Source organism: Synchiropus splendidus, chromosome 16 (assembly GCF_027744825.2).
Source record: "Synchiropus splendidus isolate RoL2022-P1 chromosome 16, RoL_Sspl_1.0, whole genome shotgun sequence".
Taxonomy (NCBI): Eukaryota; Metazoa; Chordata; class Actinopteri; order Syngnathiformes; family Callionymidae; genus Synchiropus; species Synchiropus splendidus.
Genome location: NC_071349.1, coordinates 17,558,636 through 17,575,073, shown reverse-complemented (window position 1 = coordinate 17,575,073; position 16,438 = coordinate 17,558,636). Strand labels below are relative to the sequence as shown.

The window sequence follows — 16,438 nt, the reverse complement described above, 5'->3', positions numbered from 1 at the left end:
GTACACCAGTTATGTGTTGCTCAAATGGTGAAAGGTACAGAGAAGCTGAACATGGGAACAGCTGCTTCATGGTTTGTAGTAACTGCCTTTAGAACATTGTCGTGACCCAAGCAGGTAACTTTTTGCTGTAAAATGGCAGGGCTATAAATGAGAGTGGCGAAGAGGCCAGGGGTATTATAGATGAGCGGCGATGGAGGCGCTCATGAGGTGGAAGAACATGGCTTTCTCCTCTTCGAGATGTGCAGTACACTTCCAATGACATGAGCTGCTGTGGAAGGTAGCAACATTCAAGTGGTCTAAAAATGTTTGACCACTTTCCACACAGATTCCAATAGGTCCTAATAGTGATGGTATCATGAGGCTTCATGAAACAGTGCCTTCTTTTTCAGAGCCCACTAGATGGCCCTCTCTTCTCAGAAATCTTTGGTTTTGAACAACTGAACAACATCAGTTTTAAACTGTGAGCGCCACCTGCTGATCTCTGAAAATGAGGGCGTTGTTTCATGAAGCCTCATCAGCTCATCTTAGTGCCACTCACCTGCAAGTGTGAGGTGGCTGGGGAGATGGTTCTTTATTGGGTAGAGTGAGTCTCCAGGTGGGGGACGTCGAGAAGATAGTCCTGTAACAAGTTCGCTCCGACTCTCCTACTCTCGCCTGAGGTTAGGTCGCAATACAAGGAGCTGAAATGAGGGTTTTCTGCAGGGAGGCTGGACTCACTCTGAGGGATAGGAAGTCGGGTGAGGAGGCTCACTCAGGATGCCTCCCAAGTAAGGTCTTGTGAGCATGTCTAACTGGGTGGAGGCCTCGAGGCGCACCAGGGAGTTCCTGGAGGGGGGTAACATATCACTAATCCATACTGTGAGGGGCAGCAGACCAGTTCAGGTGGAGGTCCCTCTGTTCACTGCCAAACGCACCACTGGGCACAAGGGATGTAGCAAGTAAGTAAGTCAGTGTCACATGACCGAGTGCAGTAGGTGTCACCCGGTGGGTCATAAAGTCACTTCCAGAGGGAAACTGCTTTGTGGTCCTGAGAGGAACTCCAAATATAGAAACCAATTTTTGGCAAGGTTCATTAAACAACGTTATCCATGTGGTCAGCTACATTAAAATCTCCCCAATTGCGCATTGGCTTTCCTTTAATATACATTTAACCTTGCTTTTTTTTCTCAATTTGGGAGACAGTCAGGCCAAGAATGGGAGATGGCACTTACACAAAATAAATAAATAAATAAATATATATATATATATATATATATATATATATATATATATATATATATATATTTAAAAAAAGAAAGAAATATTAATAAATAAAAGTAAATACATATTAAAGAGTACAACGAAAAGAAAAAAAAAAATCCACACACTTAAACATGAATAAGATTTTATTGAAAAAAAGTACCAACAACAAGAAATCCAGAAAAAAAAGATTTGTAGAGCAAAGCTCCATATGTACAGCATATTGCACTACATAACAAATTGTCTTTACTTCCATACCATAATCAACAACCAAAATATATATAAAACACAAACATGAGTGCACAGTAGAGTCTCGAAAACACACAGTCAATGTTTACAAAAATGCTACATTTTCGCTGGGTCTCATTTCTTGGTACAAAGAGTGTGTGATAATCAAGACTTCATTTAAAACTGAGCAGTTAAAGGCATATTCCAGGGTTTTAGAAATACATGTACACCGTGTCACAAAATCACCCACAATGGATTTTGGTTTGCTTGTGTGTTCATACCACAATGAGATGTGCAAGGAATGTTGCAAGTTCATCTTGAAAAAAAAATGCCCTTGATCTCATAGGTGTCAAAAATGATCCCACTGGTCGTAAAAAAAAAAAAAAAAAAAAAACGGTTTACAAGCAACAACTGTTATAAAAACAGACCCCCTTTTTTTTTAAGAAAATACAATTTACAAAGTTAAGAAAAACCACGTAGAAGAAATGTTATTTAAAAAACCCTTAAAAATGAAAACCTTCCTTCAATTTTTTTATAAAGTGGACTAGAAAAATTCAAGACACTGACGGTTTCCGTAAAATACATGTCCCACTCCTGGGATGAGCGGCACTCACGCGGCGGTGGGTGGCGCTTTGGAACGTCATTCTAACGAAACTTTACAGGGCACGGTGGTGGATTGCTTACAACGGAGACTCTAAAGAGACACTCTAAATAAAAGTACGTTTCAAGAAAGCGGGTCCGATGAAGAGATGGGTAATTGCAAAGACGTATGCAGTTGGCAACAACCTAGCCTAGTGTTCTGTATTAGCATGAGCGCTAACATGATAACAATGGGCGTTCAACTCCACACATTCTATTCTTGCTGGTGTTTATGGCAATATAGGGAAACAAGTCAAACATGTGCCGCGATTGTAGTGGTAACCAGTACCAGCATGTACGCGGGAACACCTGTTAGCTACTTACATCGCACACAATTTGTCAAAAGGCCGAAAAATTGGGTTGTTTAGTCGTAACTTTCCGGTCATGAGACTTGTGTACCCAAGTCTGTTTAACAGGTAAGACTACGGTACAAATTTTAAGGACTGTCATGGTGGTATTTTGGCTAAAGAACAGGTAACGGAGGGATTGGACCCTAGTTTTTAGGCTAACGTTGGTGCCCACATGAAACTTAAACAAGTCGACTCTTTGGAATCTCCGCAGTTTCCCTTTCAAAGAAATCAAAACATCCTCCCACTCTCCTTGTTCGACGCCCAAAAATCTGGCGAGCGACAAGAAGATCTCAGGAGACCAATCCAGAGTATATACTTTACATGAACACAAAAACAGTTCGGGACCCATGGGATCTACAGAAACCAAAGTACTTTCCAGTGCATGTTGATTACAACAAAATCGAACAAGGGAATTGAACAGACGACAAAGCAACATCCTGTGACTTTAAAAGAACTCATTTGTGGTTTTTGCGAAACCTTTACGACGTGTCATTAACGACGGGCGATGATTCACGAGTGAGAGAAAAGTAACATCCTGCTGAAGGCGACGCCCTAAACCACATATTAAGAGTCAAAGGTTTCCGAAATCAGTCCAGCCCATCTTCAAAAAAAAAAAAAAGCATAACCGTTCACTGATACTACTCCACCCAGAATCGATGTTAAAGGGATTCAAAACAAGGCTCGAGTGGTGACTGTGAAAGGGTCTGAGGTTCGTCCCTTAGTGAAGAGGTTGTCGATGACGTGGCGCCGCCACCACGTTTGAGGTCTAATATGAATACAAAGTGTCTTTCATTCCGACCAGGCAAAATTAAAAAAAAAAAGAGGATGATTTTGGATGTGTCGCGCGACGGAAGGCAGGGAGCAGACAGGAGAAGTCATTGCACACACAAGTGTATACAGTAGAAGCGGGCAAAAATAAATAAGAAGAAAAATAAATTACCATGAAATGAACCGATCGTAACGGGGCAGTGTGAAGAGGCGGGGGGTGGGGAGGGCGAGTGGCGTGACGGGGGTCGCTACAGGGACTGGCTCAGCGTTCAGGATCCGCAGGAAACTATAACCACAACCTCTTTCAGTGCAACAACACTCCGTCGACTACCCCCCCGTCGGCGCCCCCCCTCCGCCACCCCTCACCCACACAGCCCCTCCAAATTTCTGAAATTGGCCAAAGGTTTCCTGCATCCGCGTGTAACAGACTCTCAGCGGCCCGCACATCCCTGAGAGATCTCGAAAAAAAAACCCAATTATGCAGTGATATACTTGACGAAATATTACAGACCCCTGATACATAAATCCATATTAATATATTGCTCCTTGGGTCCAAAGGTTGGCCTGTGTTCAGCAATAGAAAACATCACAACAGCATCTTCGACAGTGTCTTTGTTGGATCAATAAAAACAGCCACGTGTTCCTCAGCGACATCCCAAATCTGAACGACGATAAAAGACCCTTGTTAGAAAAAAATGGTGCAAAACCCCCTTTTTTTAATTAAAAAAAATCACCTGAGAGGAATCGAGTCTGTTTCACAGATTGATTATGCGGTTTTGTGTTTAGAACACAACAGTCGGCTCTTAAGCTGTGATCATGAGTGTTGACCAACTACTGAAGCCCATTTCACCAGTTAAAACGCAGTCGGGGGACAATAATGGAAGTTGTATCATGGCGGAAGACACAAAGTTGAATATAAGTTGCACAAAATCTTCGTCGATGTACTCAACTGTCTCCGTTTATTCACTTGAATTAGCATTTTAGCGGAAGAAATTGTGTCAAAAATATGTTTTCCTGAGCCAGGTGAGGAGCTAGGTCATCAGAGACTCAGAGTAGAGCCACTGCTTTTCCAAATGTAAAAGCACCGATTCTGAAAACAATTCGTTCAAATTGAGCCACAAAAATTGGAATGAAAATGGGCAAAGTTGTGACGTTAAATTTGTGATATACTTCGGAGTCAGAGGCCGCAATTTGAAATGTTTAAAGATATATTTTCAGTCGGGTTTTAACAATGATAGGCAAAGTAAGAGCTAACAGTTTGACTACAATAAACAGCCTCATTCAAATGAGACTAGTCATAACTCCAGAACTCTGCGGTTGATCACCTGACGCGCCTCTTTCGCTGGTGTAAATGGGCTTTGATCAAAAAGAATGAAATGTTCTTGAGAAACTGGAAACCTTCATATAAGACAGACTTGGTTTGAACTCTCGCAGGGTGCAGTCTAGTGCAAAAACAGTGGATCCGCAGCTCCACTTGAAGGGCAATGGAGGTCTGAAAACAATCAAGACTATACACAAGAGGAAGGGGAACAAAAGGCTGGAAGAACTGCAAGAATATCCATCTGAAATTTTCACATCAGGTTGTCTCCTCGTGAAGACCACCGTTGCGCTCGGATCTGATTTTACAACGTCATCTAGTGCACATGTGCCAAGTCTTCAAAAATATCCTCTATCCATCGCACTGTAATCTCAGTGAGCGTCCCGATAAAATCTAGACTTAAATCGACTTGTCAGGTCTTAAAAATCCCGACCATTCCCTGTCAGCCATTATTTATACGGACAGCAAAGTTGGTTCTTTCCATGCCATACTTTTCACACAGCCATAAATCCTTCGTGAAATACTGTCAATTTCAAAGCGCTCTTTTGACACAGAACAAGTACAGTTTCAGGAGCTGTGGGCGAGTGGATTTAAATATGCAAATGAGCCCTTTGGAGGATGAACAATCACAGTCAATATCTCGCTGATTTACATCGGATGAAATAGTCGTGGGTGTTTTGCAATACAGGAAGTGAAAGGCAAGCCTGTTGCCAATGACCACATTATGGGTTTAGATCAGAATACTTGGCTATTGCTGTCCATGTAAACAATGTGCTTCCAAGAAAACCCAAATCCAGGACTTCATCGTCAAATCACAGGAGGGATGGATGTTCTAAAGACTTGTGGTGCTTTGTTCACGGAAGTCACCTCTTTGGAAGTTAGTAAAAACAACTCGGTCGCCAGTGTAACTTCTATTTCCTCGCATAACCATCGTATTTACATTTCCTCTGAATACTCATTCTGGCAGAAGACATTGAATAAGGCATCCTCGGGGTCTGCAGAGGGAGGTGTACAAAAAAGAAACGGTGCAAAGGACTTCCACACCGGACGGATGGCAAACTTGTCCAAGTGGAGGAATCTCGGGGGCATCATGGCATCTTCTCGGAGCGATAAAGAAACACTTGATCTTGTAGAAAAAAGAAGTGGCGTCCCCGTCCTGCGGTGACCATCTTTCCATCCCCTCCTCCAGACGACAGACCCGTGTTAGATTTGACAGTGCCATCAGGAGTCCAGTCTTTTGTGGAGATGATGACCACAGACGTGAGGGGGAGACCCTCTCACCTCCGCCTCGCTCCTCCGGCGAAGGCCCTCCGGTCGAAGAGGAGGTCGAGCAGGGCCGTGGCCAGGCGCCACCACAGCAGCCTGTGGTTCCTTTGGTTTCGATGATACTGCAAGAACAAGACGACTTGGTTAGAACCACGACTGGCATGTCCACTAAAACATGGCCCTGGAATATACTGCCAGTGAAACCCAGACTACAAATACATAGGTTAAGGGTAGTGATGGTCTTATGAGGCTTCATGAAACCTTCATTTTCTGAGCCCATTAGATGGTGCTCTCTGCTCTAAAACTTCTGACTTAGAACAAATGTTCCAATGAAACCTCACATCATTTTTAAACTGTGAGCGCCACCTATTCAGTTCTGAAAATCCGACCACTGTTTCATGAAGCTTCATCAGTCCATCAATAGTTAAGGGAGGGAGTTATTGGCTCAAAAAGCCAGGTGATGTCAGTGTGTGGCATCAAAGCTGACACTTTTTCAGGACATACAAGGGACTACACTGGTTTTGCCTTATTTGGGGGGGATTATTGGAATATACGTCGCTCTTCTGTAGATCTAAGTGATTCATATAGGACTGGATTTTGGGCAGGAATGGGGCGGAGTTTGTTCTTAACTGCTATTCAGGTGTGAATGAGTATTTTTGTTTAGAGAAACAGAGACTGTTTGAGGAATATCCTGCCATTGTTTGTCATGAATTAGCTTCTCTCTTAATAGAACAAACGTTTTAGTACATTTTACTTGTCAGTTTGACCTTTAAATTTGTGTGTGTGAGTGTGTGTCAATGTTGTGCTTTTCTGAACCTGTCTTCCTGCTCTTCTTTTACCTGGCATCTCAAACATTCCTCTCCATCGCAAAACCCCACAACTTACACCACGACGACTCCCATAAAGCACTGCAACAGTAGAGTATGATTGTTCTCCTGTGACTTTAATTTCACCTCTTCTGTGATCTAGTATGCGCTGGAGGCAATGGTACTTAAGACCTTAATCTTTCACAAAAGAGCATCATTTGTGAGGAAGTTCGAAGTAAGCGGCAGCAGAAGTGAGTCAGGAATTCCTCAGTGATGTCAGCACCAACTAATGTTTCCGCGGCTGCCATGGATACATCGAGAGGTTCTCCTATAAAGTCTTGGGCGTGTAGGACAGGTTGAAGAGGCGACACGTTTTCAGCCATTTTTCAACACATTAAATCGAAAGTGGTGTCACAGATCACAAGCAACCTGAGAATACAAGTAGTCAAGGGCAACATACAGTCAAAAACACCTCTGTTTTTTCCCAATTCTATCGCAATCCTTCACAAATCCTTTAGAATCCAACCGATTTAAGCACAAGGACACACGCTGGCAGGGCCCCCTCAGGCTGGTGAGGATTGAGCGTGATTAGAGGGATCACAGCATCATGGCTATTGAGATAAGATAATTGTATAAAACAGGATTTCAGAGACCTTCCCGCGTGGAGTCAGCAGACATCTTCACACTTTCAGATCACTGGGATACAAAGCATCACCTTTTTCAACAAGATATGTTTTGGGGGTGAAAAGCCCAAATATCAAACGGCTCAGATTTGAGGTGCGTCAAGGTGCCGTCCAAAACCTCTGACCTAGTTAGAGGCTCGGAGCGGGAATAATGATAAGCCTTTTGCTGTGTGTTCTCTTATCAGTAAATGTTGCAGAGCGTTGCATAAGCCTCGCCTGGCTTGAATCGGCGAATCAAAGTACCGTCTCACAAACAGGTAAAAATCTCAACGCTTGCCTGGAGGTTGTTTTGGATTGATTGTTTGATGCTGGGAACAAACAACAGCACGCCATAAAAAAGCCAAACCCACTGTGTTGAAATCTGTGAGTGGAGGGAGAGCCGTCATACATCAACGCCACCCCACCCGCACACCTCCACAACCACTGAATTCTTCTTTTCAGCTTGTTCAACTTTGCTTCTTAAACTTGGTTTCAGAGTTTTGATGTGTGCAAATTCTTTGGATACAATCGAATCGACCTCCAATTTGAGAACAAGAGATTTCCGAAGCGCAAGGAGGAGTTTCCGGGTAGCTGAGGGTGACTCGCAAGGACAACACAACAGTCGAGGAGGACTCCTCCCCTTAAGGAAGATGGTTAAAGAGGACCGTAAAACCATACGACAGGGTCAAAATAGAACTGCTGCTTTGGTACATGGAGAGAAGGCAACAGAAGAAGAAGAGTTACGATATCGGGATGACCATCAACAGGGGTTCTGAGAAGAACATTGAATTGACCAGCGATGTCATGTACCCTTACGGTATGGTTGCTGGGGTCATTTGATCAGGTATCAAGCTGCCGAGGCCTTGTGTTTAGCCTTAAGCCTAACTTAACCCGGGACAAAACCCAGACGGGGCACAAACTGGAACAAACAGGAACCCTTCATGCAGCATGGGGACGCCTGTTCGCGGCCTTACTTGAATGGTGTCTCATGCATCTCCTCTCCAAGATGTGCATATTAAGACCAAGGCAGACTGGAGGACTTATTTCCTGGGTGCCTTGTTAACCCTAGATGGTAGGGGAGTAAAGTCCGGACCTACTTGCTGAGACCTCCGCCCTGCATCCTAACCTCAGATAAGTCGATCAGCTCTATAAATATTTTTGGCTATTTCGGCTACGACAAACAGACAGGAGGTGGAGTGAGAATGAGGGCATAAAGAGAATGGACCAGGGAGGTGAATAAAGGCAGCTCGAAGTGGAGGTGGCAACCTACGAAACATGGGGAATAGTGACTTCAGTGAAGGCTGCGGTCATCAGGTTAAGACTTGTGTTGTTGCACTTGAGAGTAAACACCGTCATGCAACAAACCCAAACATCCTCACCATTAATCAGACGGAGCAAATCCCAACTGAAATTGGGCAAGACCTTTCAGATTAAGTTGCTTCATTTGAAATTAACTTAAACAGCGCGGAGCTAAATTACAACCATTAAACAGGAGGAGTGAAAGACAGGAGGAGGAAAAGGCTCCACGTCCAGTCCCCGCCAGTAAACAGAGGGATTTATCACACGGCAAAAGCTTATGTTTACCACACGCTAGATGAGATGCAATTAATCTTTATAAACAGAACCAGAGTGATCCAGTGGCAGTGACCTTTCGCTCTTGACTTTATCAAGCTGAGAGACAAACACAGAAGGAAAGAGCAAGTGAGAGAGGGAGAGGTGCACGGCTCTGTCACAACAGTCATGACTCACGCCACCAACTGTCAGAAAAAAAACAACAACCCCAAGGCTCTAAATTTAGCCGGGGAAAGAGCCAGAGTCTTGCCAGATGCAGGGTGTCGTCACTCCGCCGTGCTTTATCTGACTCCCATGTGTGTTGTCTGTCACAGCAGCTGCTCACCAACTTTCCCTTATCTCTTGAGCAAACAGGGTCGTTTCAAGCACACGAAACTGCGATTAGTCACGTCAGGCAGCAGACAACAATCGCAAAGAAATGTGACGCTGGCGATCGCCGGCGATAAAACAATTGGGAATAAGAAGATGACTCCCTAATCTTTTTATCACGGTGCTTTCCTCCACTGTGTTTCATTTGCGTGACTCAGAAAGGTATTGTATTGTGACAGATTAAACGCTTTATCGAAGTCCCCTGTTTTACTTGGGTTAGCCATAAAATGACTGGGGGAAATACATGACACAAAATAAAGATGGAAAAAGAAACACTAACTAAAAGCAGGTGCTTCCAAAGAGTTGCATTAAAGGTTTCTTAAAGCTGAAAACATCCTGTCCTGAGTCAAAACATACAACTTTTGATGAAGTTTTAATCTACATTGTGGTATGTAAACAAATACAAATGAGTCCGTTTACTCCGGTGCACACGACCCGTGTACAAGAATAATAGCGAGCCACACTTTAGTGTTTTCTTTCTCGTGATAAGCCACTTCTACCATCTCTCCAACTGCTGAAAGAAAAAAGAGCGCCCTCGCTAGAAGCGTAGACACACACACACACGATATTCAAGACAGCTTTCAACACCTCCTATCGAAAGCACCGGGAGTCATCTATCTTAAAAAAACATGTGGATGAAACCCAACACTGCTCCTTGCCCTGCGCAGACCGGAGCAGTCTTCCTGCCATTGTGACTGTCATTATTGCGGTGTCTCAAATGGCAGACTGGCTAATGTCAGCAATCCTCCAGGGGGACCTCCACGTCCCCTCCAGGCCTCTCTGACAGAGGGGCAATTTATCTGTCGGCATCCGCCGCCTCTCCATCGCCACCTAATCCCTGCCATCGCCAGAGGCCGCGACCGCTTACGAGGAACACTCCCGGTGCCAAATAGATGGCAGTCAAAGTGCTCGGCTGCTTCAGAGACAGGTCCAGTGACCCACCGACGGGGGCAGACAGGAAATGCATCTGACTAAGACTCTGCAGCCAGATGTTGACGTGACTCAATGTTTACTATCTGTCTGTGAGCCCTAATCCCATTTTTATGAATTCACTCCCCGGCGCTGCCTTAAAGTGACACGGTCCCCTGTTTAAAAACACAGACACAGAAATCAAACCCCGCTATTCCTCGCACACAAATCTGACAACTGAAAAGTGGCTGCTGAGATTGGAAGAGATAGCGTCTTTAGCTAGCACAGCTATATAGCTGAGACACCGTTTGGCATACAGAATTGAAGATTATTCAATTATGGCGGCTGAAATAAGAGTCAAACTGAGGAAAAAGTGCACCGCACTTGTACTATACTAATGTGTGTGCACCATTTCCAGGATACAACCAGACTTCTTCACACTATCCGCCCTCTCTGGTGAAGCTGAAACCCACTTCCCCATCCTCTGACCCAGGTCTGCCGTGGTTGTGCGTCACCAGCCCCAGTCGCACATAAACACATGCTACTAACCCCCCCCCCCCCCCCCCACCCCCTCCCTCCCCCAGACTGTCTGTCTGTCTCTGTCATGAGTCATCACGAACCAAAAATAACTTGATAAATCGAAGCATAAAATGCTTCACAAAGCAGTTTCTGAAGAACTGGACTGGGCTTTGGCTTAAGTTACTTAACTGCTCCTCCAACCTCAGTGCTCTCCGCTGGCCCCTAGCATCATTACACACCCCTCCCCCCCCACCGTATTGCCGCGCAGACCCTCTTATTTGCGTATCTTGTGTGACCACTCCTCGCTCACGGGCTGACAGGAGACTCCCTGGAACCACAGCTGTTCCCCTTGGGCTCACGCGTCGAGCGTCAGGTTACAACATGTTTACAGGATCCCGCCACTTCTGCTTTTTCCCTCCACATGTTGCTCGGTCTCTGTTTATACGTGCCAGCAAAGACGTGTGTTTAACTCAACAACAAGAACTTGCACTTTGCGGTCGGGAGACGAAAAAAAAACAAAAAAACTTTCTGACAAGGCTGAAACACTAACAGAGAGATCGAGTTATAACGTGCCGACTCGGTGGACAGTGTCACCCTGACCACGGCGCTGCCGGACACAAGGCATCCTTCAGGCCACTTGCCTCTGCTGCACGAAGGGGAACAGCGAAAGAAAGGAGAGAGATAAACAGGAAGAGGAGGCAGGGGAGGACCTGGAGTTGGTGTAGTGGGGGAGGGACGCTCCTGGTTGAGAGAGGGGTGGGGGCTGATAGTGGGTGAAAGTTACTCAGCCCTTCCAAAAGCAAATACTCTCAGCTGCTCTGCATCACACCAGACCCTTCAGAGTTAGGAACTTTATTTAACACATATTCAGCCCCTCGGGACGGGACTCGGCCCCATCAGATCTGGGTCGGCAGGTGCATCATTGACAGCCCTTAAAAATGATGTGTGTGTACACTCAAACAGCTGCGTGTTATCTTCCCTTTACTTCTTATATGAAGCTCATGTTTACCTAGTTGCAGAGTGGGTGACTGATAAGATGTATATGCAGTGTGATAATAGGTGGATGGAAATGAGTCAGCAAGTTCGCTGGATGACTGATTTCTGACCTAATTTTGCTTGCATTGTGTTTGCTGAAGCAGTTGCAAGGTCGAACAGGGTGTGACTGGAGGAACATATGGGGCTGTTTGGTGGGCGGGAACGGCTCCTACAGCACCGGTCCGTGCTCATGTTCAGGGTGAATTCGGCTGGAAAGCGGCGGAGAATAAGAGCCTCCTCACCTGTTGGAGGTGCTCCCGGTGAAACTGGTCTCCGATCCGCTGCAGCTTCTGGCCGATGCAGGCCTCCAGGCTCTGTGCCTCCAGTGGCTGCTCAGGTAACTGCTCCATCCTGGGCTCTTCCTCTCTGCGCAGCGTTTGTCTCGCTTCCTGGTCGCCGAGGCGTTCAAAGTCCGCCGGAAAGTGCAATCGAAAACCTGTGTCCCCTGCAAGGCAGCACGTCTGAGGTAAGCACGGTATTGCAGAGCCCATTTCTTTGCCACTGTTACGGCGGGGTAATGGTTGATACAGGTGAGCGCTCCTGTCATGGCCTTTTGAACAGCCAAGCAGCTGGGTACACTCCACAGACACCATAAAAAGCTGCCGCGACCACGACTTTCAGGCGCCGCCGCCGATCTGTCACTGTCACCCTTTTCTGACCTTCACACTGGAGTTTTATAACTCTTCCCATCAGCAACAAGGAAATGCTGTTTTATGTCCCTCACATGCTGTCGGTGGTTTATCTGACACCCATTACGTTTACATGATGAGAACTTTTGAAAACAGGCCTGACCTCTTACCGTTAATCTTTCCGATCAAATCCAGCTCATGGATCGTCTACTTCAATAACACCACGGCTTTGTTTTGTCTCCCAACTCACCGTAAAAGAGTGGTCTTGGTTCCTCTGAGACTCCACAGGGCAGCATGCCGTTGACAGGTGCCAGGACAGGGCAGGGTGTTTGCGCTTTGCCCTTGCCTTCACACCTCCTTATCTCCCTGATGGTGGACTTCCAGTTGGGGTCTGGCTCGAGCACACCGTCCTCCTCATCGTCCATACGGGGGGACTGACAGATTTGAGGTCTGAAAGCACACGACGGTTTCATTACACAGCTCCAACCTTTCATTAGCATAAGAGACGGCGCGTCTCCTTCATAATGTGCGATCAATAAAACCACACTGGACGGGCTGGGGGGGGAGGCGGCGTAGATGCCGGCAATTGTGGCGGCAAAACTCACTACATTGTATTTAGACAAATGGCTCTGTCAACTCTGTGATGGAACCACATCATTCACTGTGGTCAGGGGGAACATTTCCATAAATAGAACTGGCTAAATGAATGGTTAAATGGTTTTGTGGACAGGAGCCAATTGGCCCGATAATTCTTTCATAATATTAACACCGTCCCTGCTCGCTGCCCATCTAGTGGGTCAGAAAGTTAGCAAAATATGGGTGAAACTCATGTAGATCCTCAAGACACGATGGAGACGTAATACAGGGTTTGACTGCTACCACAATTTAGGGTAACCACGGTCTCCGAGGAGAAGCTCGAGCTCGCCTGGACCTCACTTGATGCTCTGTGTTGATAAACACGAAGCAGACGGTGGAGGAGGTGGGTGTTTGTGTCAGACAGTGGCTCCCCCTGCTGCCCCCTGACAACCACAGTGGGGAGGAGAAGCGCTGCAACATCACGGTACGAACATCGGTGGCTTTATTGGAGACTCATAACGGTCAAAGTTGCGCAATAAAATACGGGGAAACGGCATGTACGTGCAAAGAAGTGGGGTGACACCGCTGTGAAAGTACCTAAAAGCAGATACATTTCGATTGTCATTTGATAAAAACGTGTGTCGTGGATGCGGGAAGTGGGGGAGAATGTAAACAAACACGAGTCCGGTCCGCGCACCGCGAAGCCGGCGGGACCGGACTCGTGGTGTCTGTGGGTCGAGTTTGTTCAAAGCGATTCCAGTTCGACGAGAGTGAAGTCAGCCGACACACGCGCTCGCAGCTGGTTCAACCACAACAAAACATTTGTGTGCGCGCACATGCGAGCCGGCGCGTCAAGCGGCTTCGTTTCAGGCAAAACTCACCACAAACACGGGTCCAGCTGCGACGGTGGCCTTCAGATTCACATGAAAAAATAAAAGGAAAATAATAAAAAAAATAAAAATAAACAGGCGCGAATTCAATATCCCACAAGTGAGTCAAGTTTGGTCCGCTTCTCCGCCACGGCAACTTCCATTCTGTGCCGGAGCGAGTGCAGCGAGCCGCTTTCACCGCCGGACTGACTCCTCCCACGGTGGGCGTGGCCTGGGAGTTGATAAATACAGCGGGTTCAAGCAGCGAGCGTTTCTCGTGCGGCGTCAGCGACTTGACAGGCATCAACCGCGACCAATCAGTGCGTTTGTTTTTGTCCCGCCTCCCGTGCAGAGACACGTGGGCGGGAAATTCCCGGTCGCACGTCCACGCTGTTGGCACGCTGACGCTGATCCAAAACACTCGATTCTGAACGTCTTAATCTGACGCTCAAAAGATGGCCATTCTTCCAAGACGCAAGTCTTTTGTTAAACACAGTTTATTTATGCGTGAGAACAAGCAAAACTATAATGTCAGGATGCATTGTAAGTTCACATTTAATAAAAGATATAAAAGGCAGAGAACATTTTAAACCTATCGTATGCAACTGCATTAAAGAATATGATACATAAGCAGCATTGATCGTGCAGAAACATTCTTGGGTCACATTGCAAGTGTCATTTCTGGAGGAGTACTCATTCGTGTACTACGTAAGAGCATAAACTAAACTGGTGATCGTGCGACGTGCCGCTACTGACTCAAGAAATGTGTCACATGCGCCGGTTCACTGGTGGATGAATCATCTTCGAGGTGATGATACCACCAAAATGTGTGATGATACTGATCACACATGAGGTTTTACTCACCTTCAGACCACACTGAGCTGAAGTCAGCAATATTTGGTTTTGATACCAATGTGCGTCAGAAGTGCTTCTGCTAAAATGTGACTTTTAATGTCCGGAAGCTTCTGTTTTAATTCCTGATTCTCCAGCTCTGCAGTGAACCAGCTCCTCGTAGCGGTGCAGGTGCTGATGATCGACCCCCATCCCCTCGGGCCATCGGCAATCGATAACCCCACCCCCCCTCTGCAACCCCCCACCCCCCCGGACAGCTGCTTACCCTGACCCTCTGCATTCTCTCACAGATCCCCCCACCCCACCCCACCCGGTCCCACAGCTCTGGTGTCCCAAAGCTGAGCAGTGTGAGAAGTCATGGGTTCTTGATTCTTGTGTCCAGTCTGAATAGGACGGACCTTGAGAATCCCAGTCAGCTCCTCAGCCCACACGGACGGAGATGCAGTATTAACGAGAGGATTGATTTACTCTTAACTGTGATGTACAAAGCTGCTTCACGTCGTACATGAGTGACCACCGCCAGAAAACACACGTGGGAACACACTCTCATCAACACGGCCCACAAAGACAGGACCAATCCAACATGGCTGAGTGCATAAGTGCATATTTAAATCCAGTGCATACGTCAAACCAAAGTGTATTTCCTTAACATACATTTGTATACATTGAAATTCATTGAGGTCATGCAGTGATAATAAACACTGACATCTTGTCATCCATAATTACACATAGCTCATTGACTTGTGTACATAGCCGTACGTATTTAAGTTTGCTCAGGTTCATCAGAGTTTTGTTTGAATTTAAATTCCTTCTTTGCACCACAGAAGAGCAAACTGCAACTAGCTCTCTACTGTTATTGTTATTATTATGATTTATTTTATTGTTTGACTGTAGAATAGAGTTTCATTAATGTTGGTGTATATTATTAAAAATGAAGAGTAAATATAACCATCATTCATATTCGTTTTAAAAGCACTGTTTTAAAGATAAGAATTCCTTAATAAAAATAAAAATAAAAATAAAAATAAAAACAAAAATAAAAATAAAATTTTAAAATAAAAATACTTACAAGTTGTTAATGTTTACAAATATGAGTGCAAAATATTGCTGAAAAAATAAATATATTTTTTAAAATAGGTTTGATTAAAAAAAAACACCAAAACACAAAGCAGAACTCAAATACAATAAGAGGAAACAGGGCTGTGTGTTTAGGAAACTTCTAGGTCGGCTCAGTGTGGCTGCAAGAGGTATGAAATCCAAGGACAACGTTATCACAGGCCTAAACTACAACAACCAACAAATGTCTCTCCTTTTTTTTCTAAATTAAAAAACAAATATGACTCACTAGTGGCAGGGGTAAAGAAAAAAAAAATCAATTTGGTGACCACAAGGTCTGTAAAGTGTTTGTTTTTGCAACTACATGCAGAAACAAACTGTGCTTTTAAAACTTTTCTGCTCCTCCGCCACTTTCTTTTCACTTCAGCACAGACTGGTGTTTGCATTATTCAAACCAAATGTTGGTAGTTTGTGTTTCCTGGACGCCAGAGATCCCCGGGAGAGAGCAGGACAGCAGCTTCAGTCTCTGTTACATCAGATCTTAACACACACACACACACACGTGCAGCGGCGAGTGTGAACACACATGACTGCACAATCACATGCCCTAGTTCCCTCTAACCTCAAAAGCCTATTCTGTGTCTTGATATTTCATTCTCTCTCTGCCTCCATCGCAAACAGTGTGAATCCTGCCTGGAAACTGGAGAGCAGCGACTTCATTTGCTCCAACTGGACGTGTTCCATGGCAACTGCATCCTGTGTGGGTTAGTGAAACA

The 16,438-nt window shown here is 45.5% G+C and overlaps 1 protein-coding gene across 1 annotated transcript; it reads right to left on the bottom strand.

Moving 5' to 3' along the window:
* Positions 1–1,383: 1,383 nt before the first annotated feature.
* LOC128747788 (bcl-2-modifying factor-like) lies at positions 1,384–13,916 on the bottom strand. The gene is made up of 4 exons (XM_053845946.1): positions 13,767–13,916; positions 12,560–12,759; positions 11,923–12,125; positions 1,384–5,930 (listed from the first exon to the last, which is right to left on the bottom strand). Exons 2-4 carry the CDS (start codon positions 12,732–12,734, stop codon positions 5,820–5,822), a joined length of 489 nt encoding a protein of 162 aa, XP_053701921.1. The 5' UTR covers positions 12,735–12,759; positions 13,767–13,916; the 3' UTR covers positions 1,384–5,819.
* Positions 13,917–16,438: the final 2,522 nt, after the last annotated feature.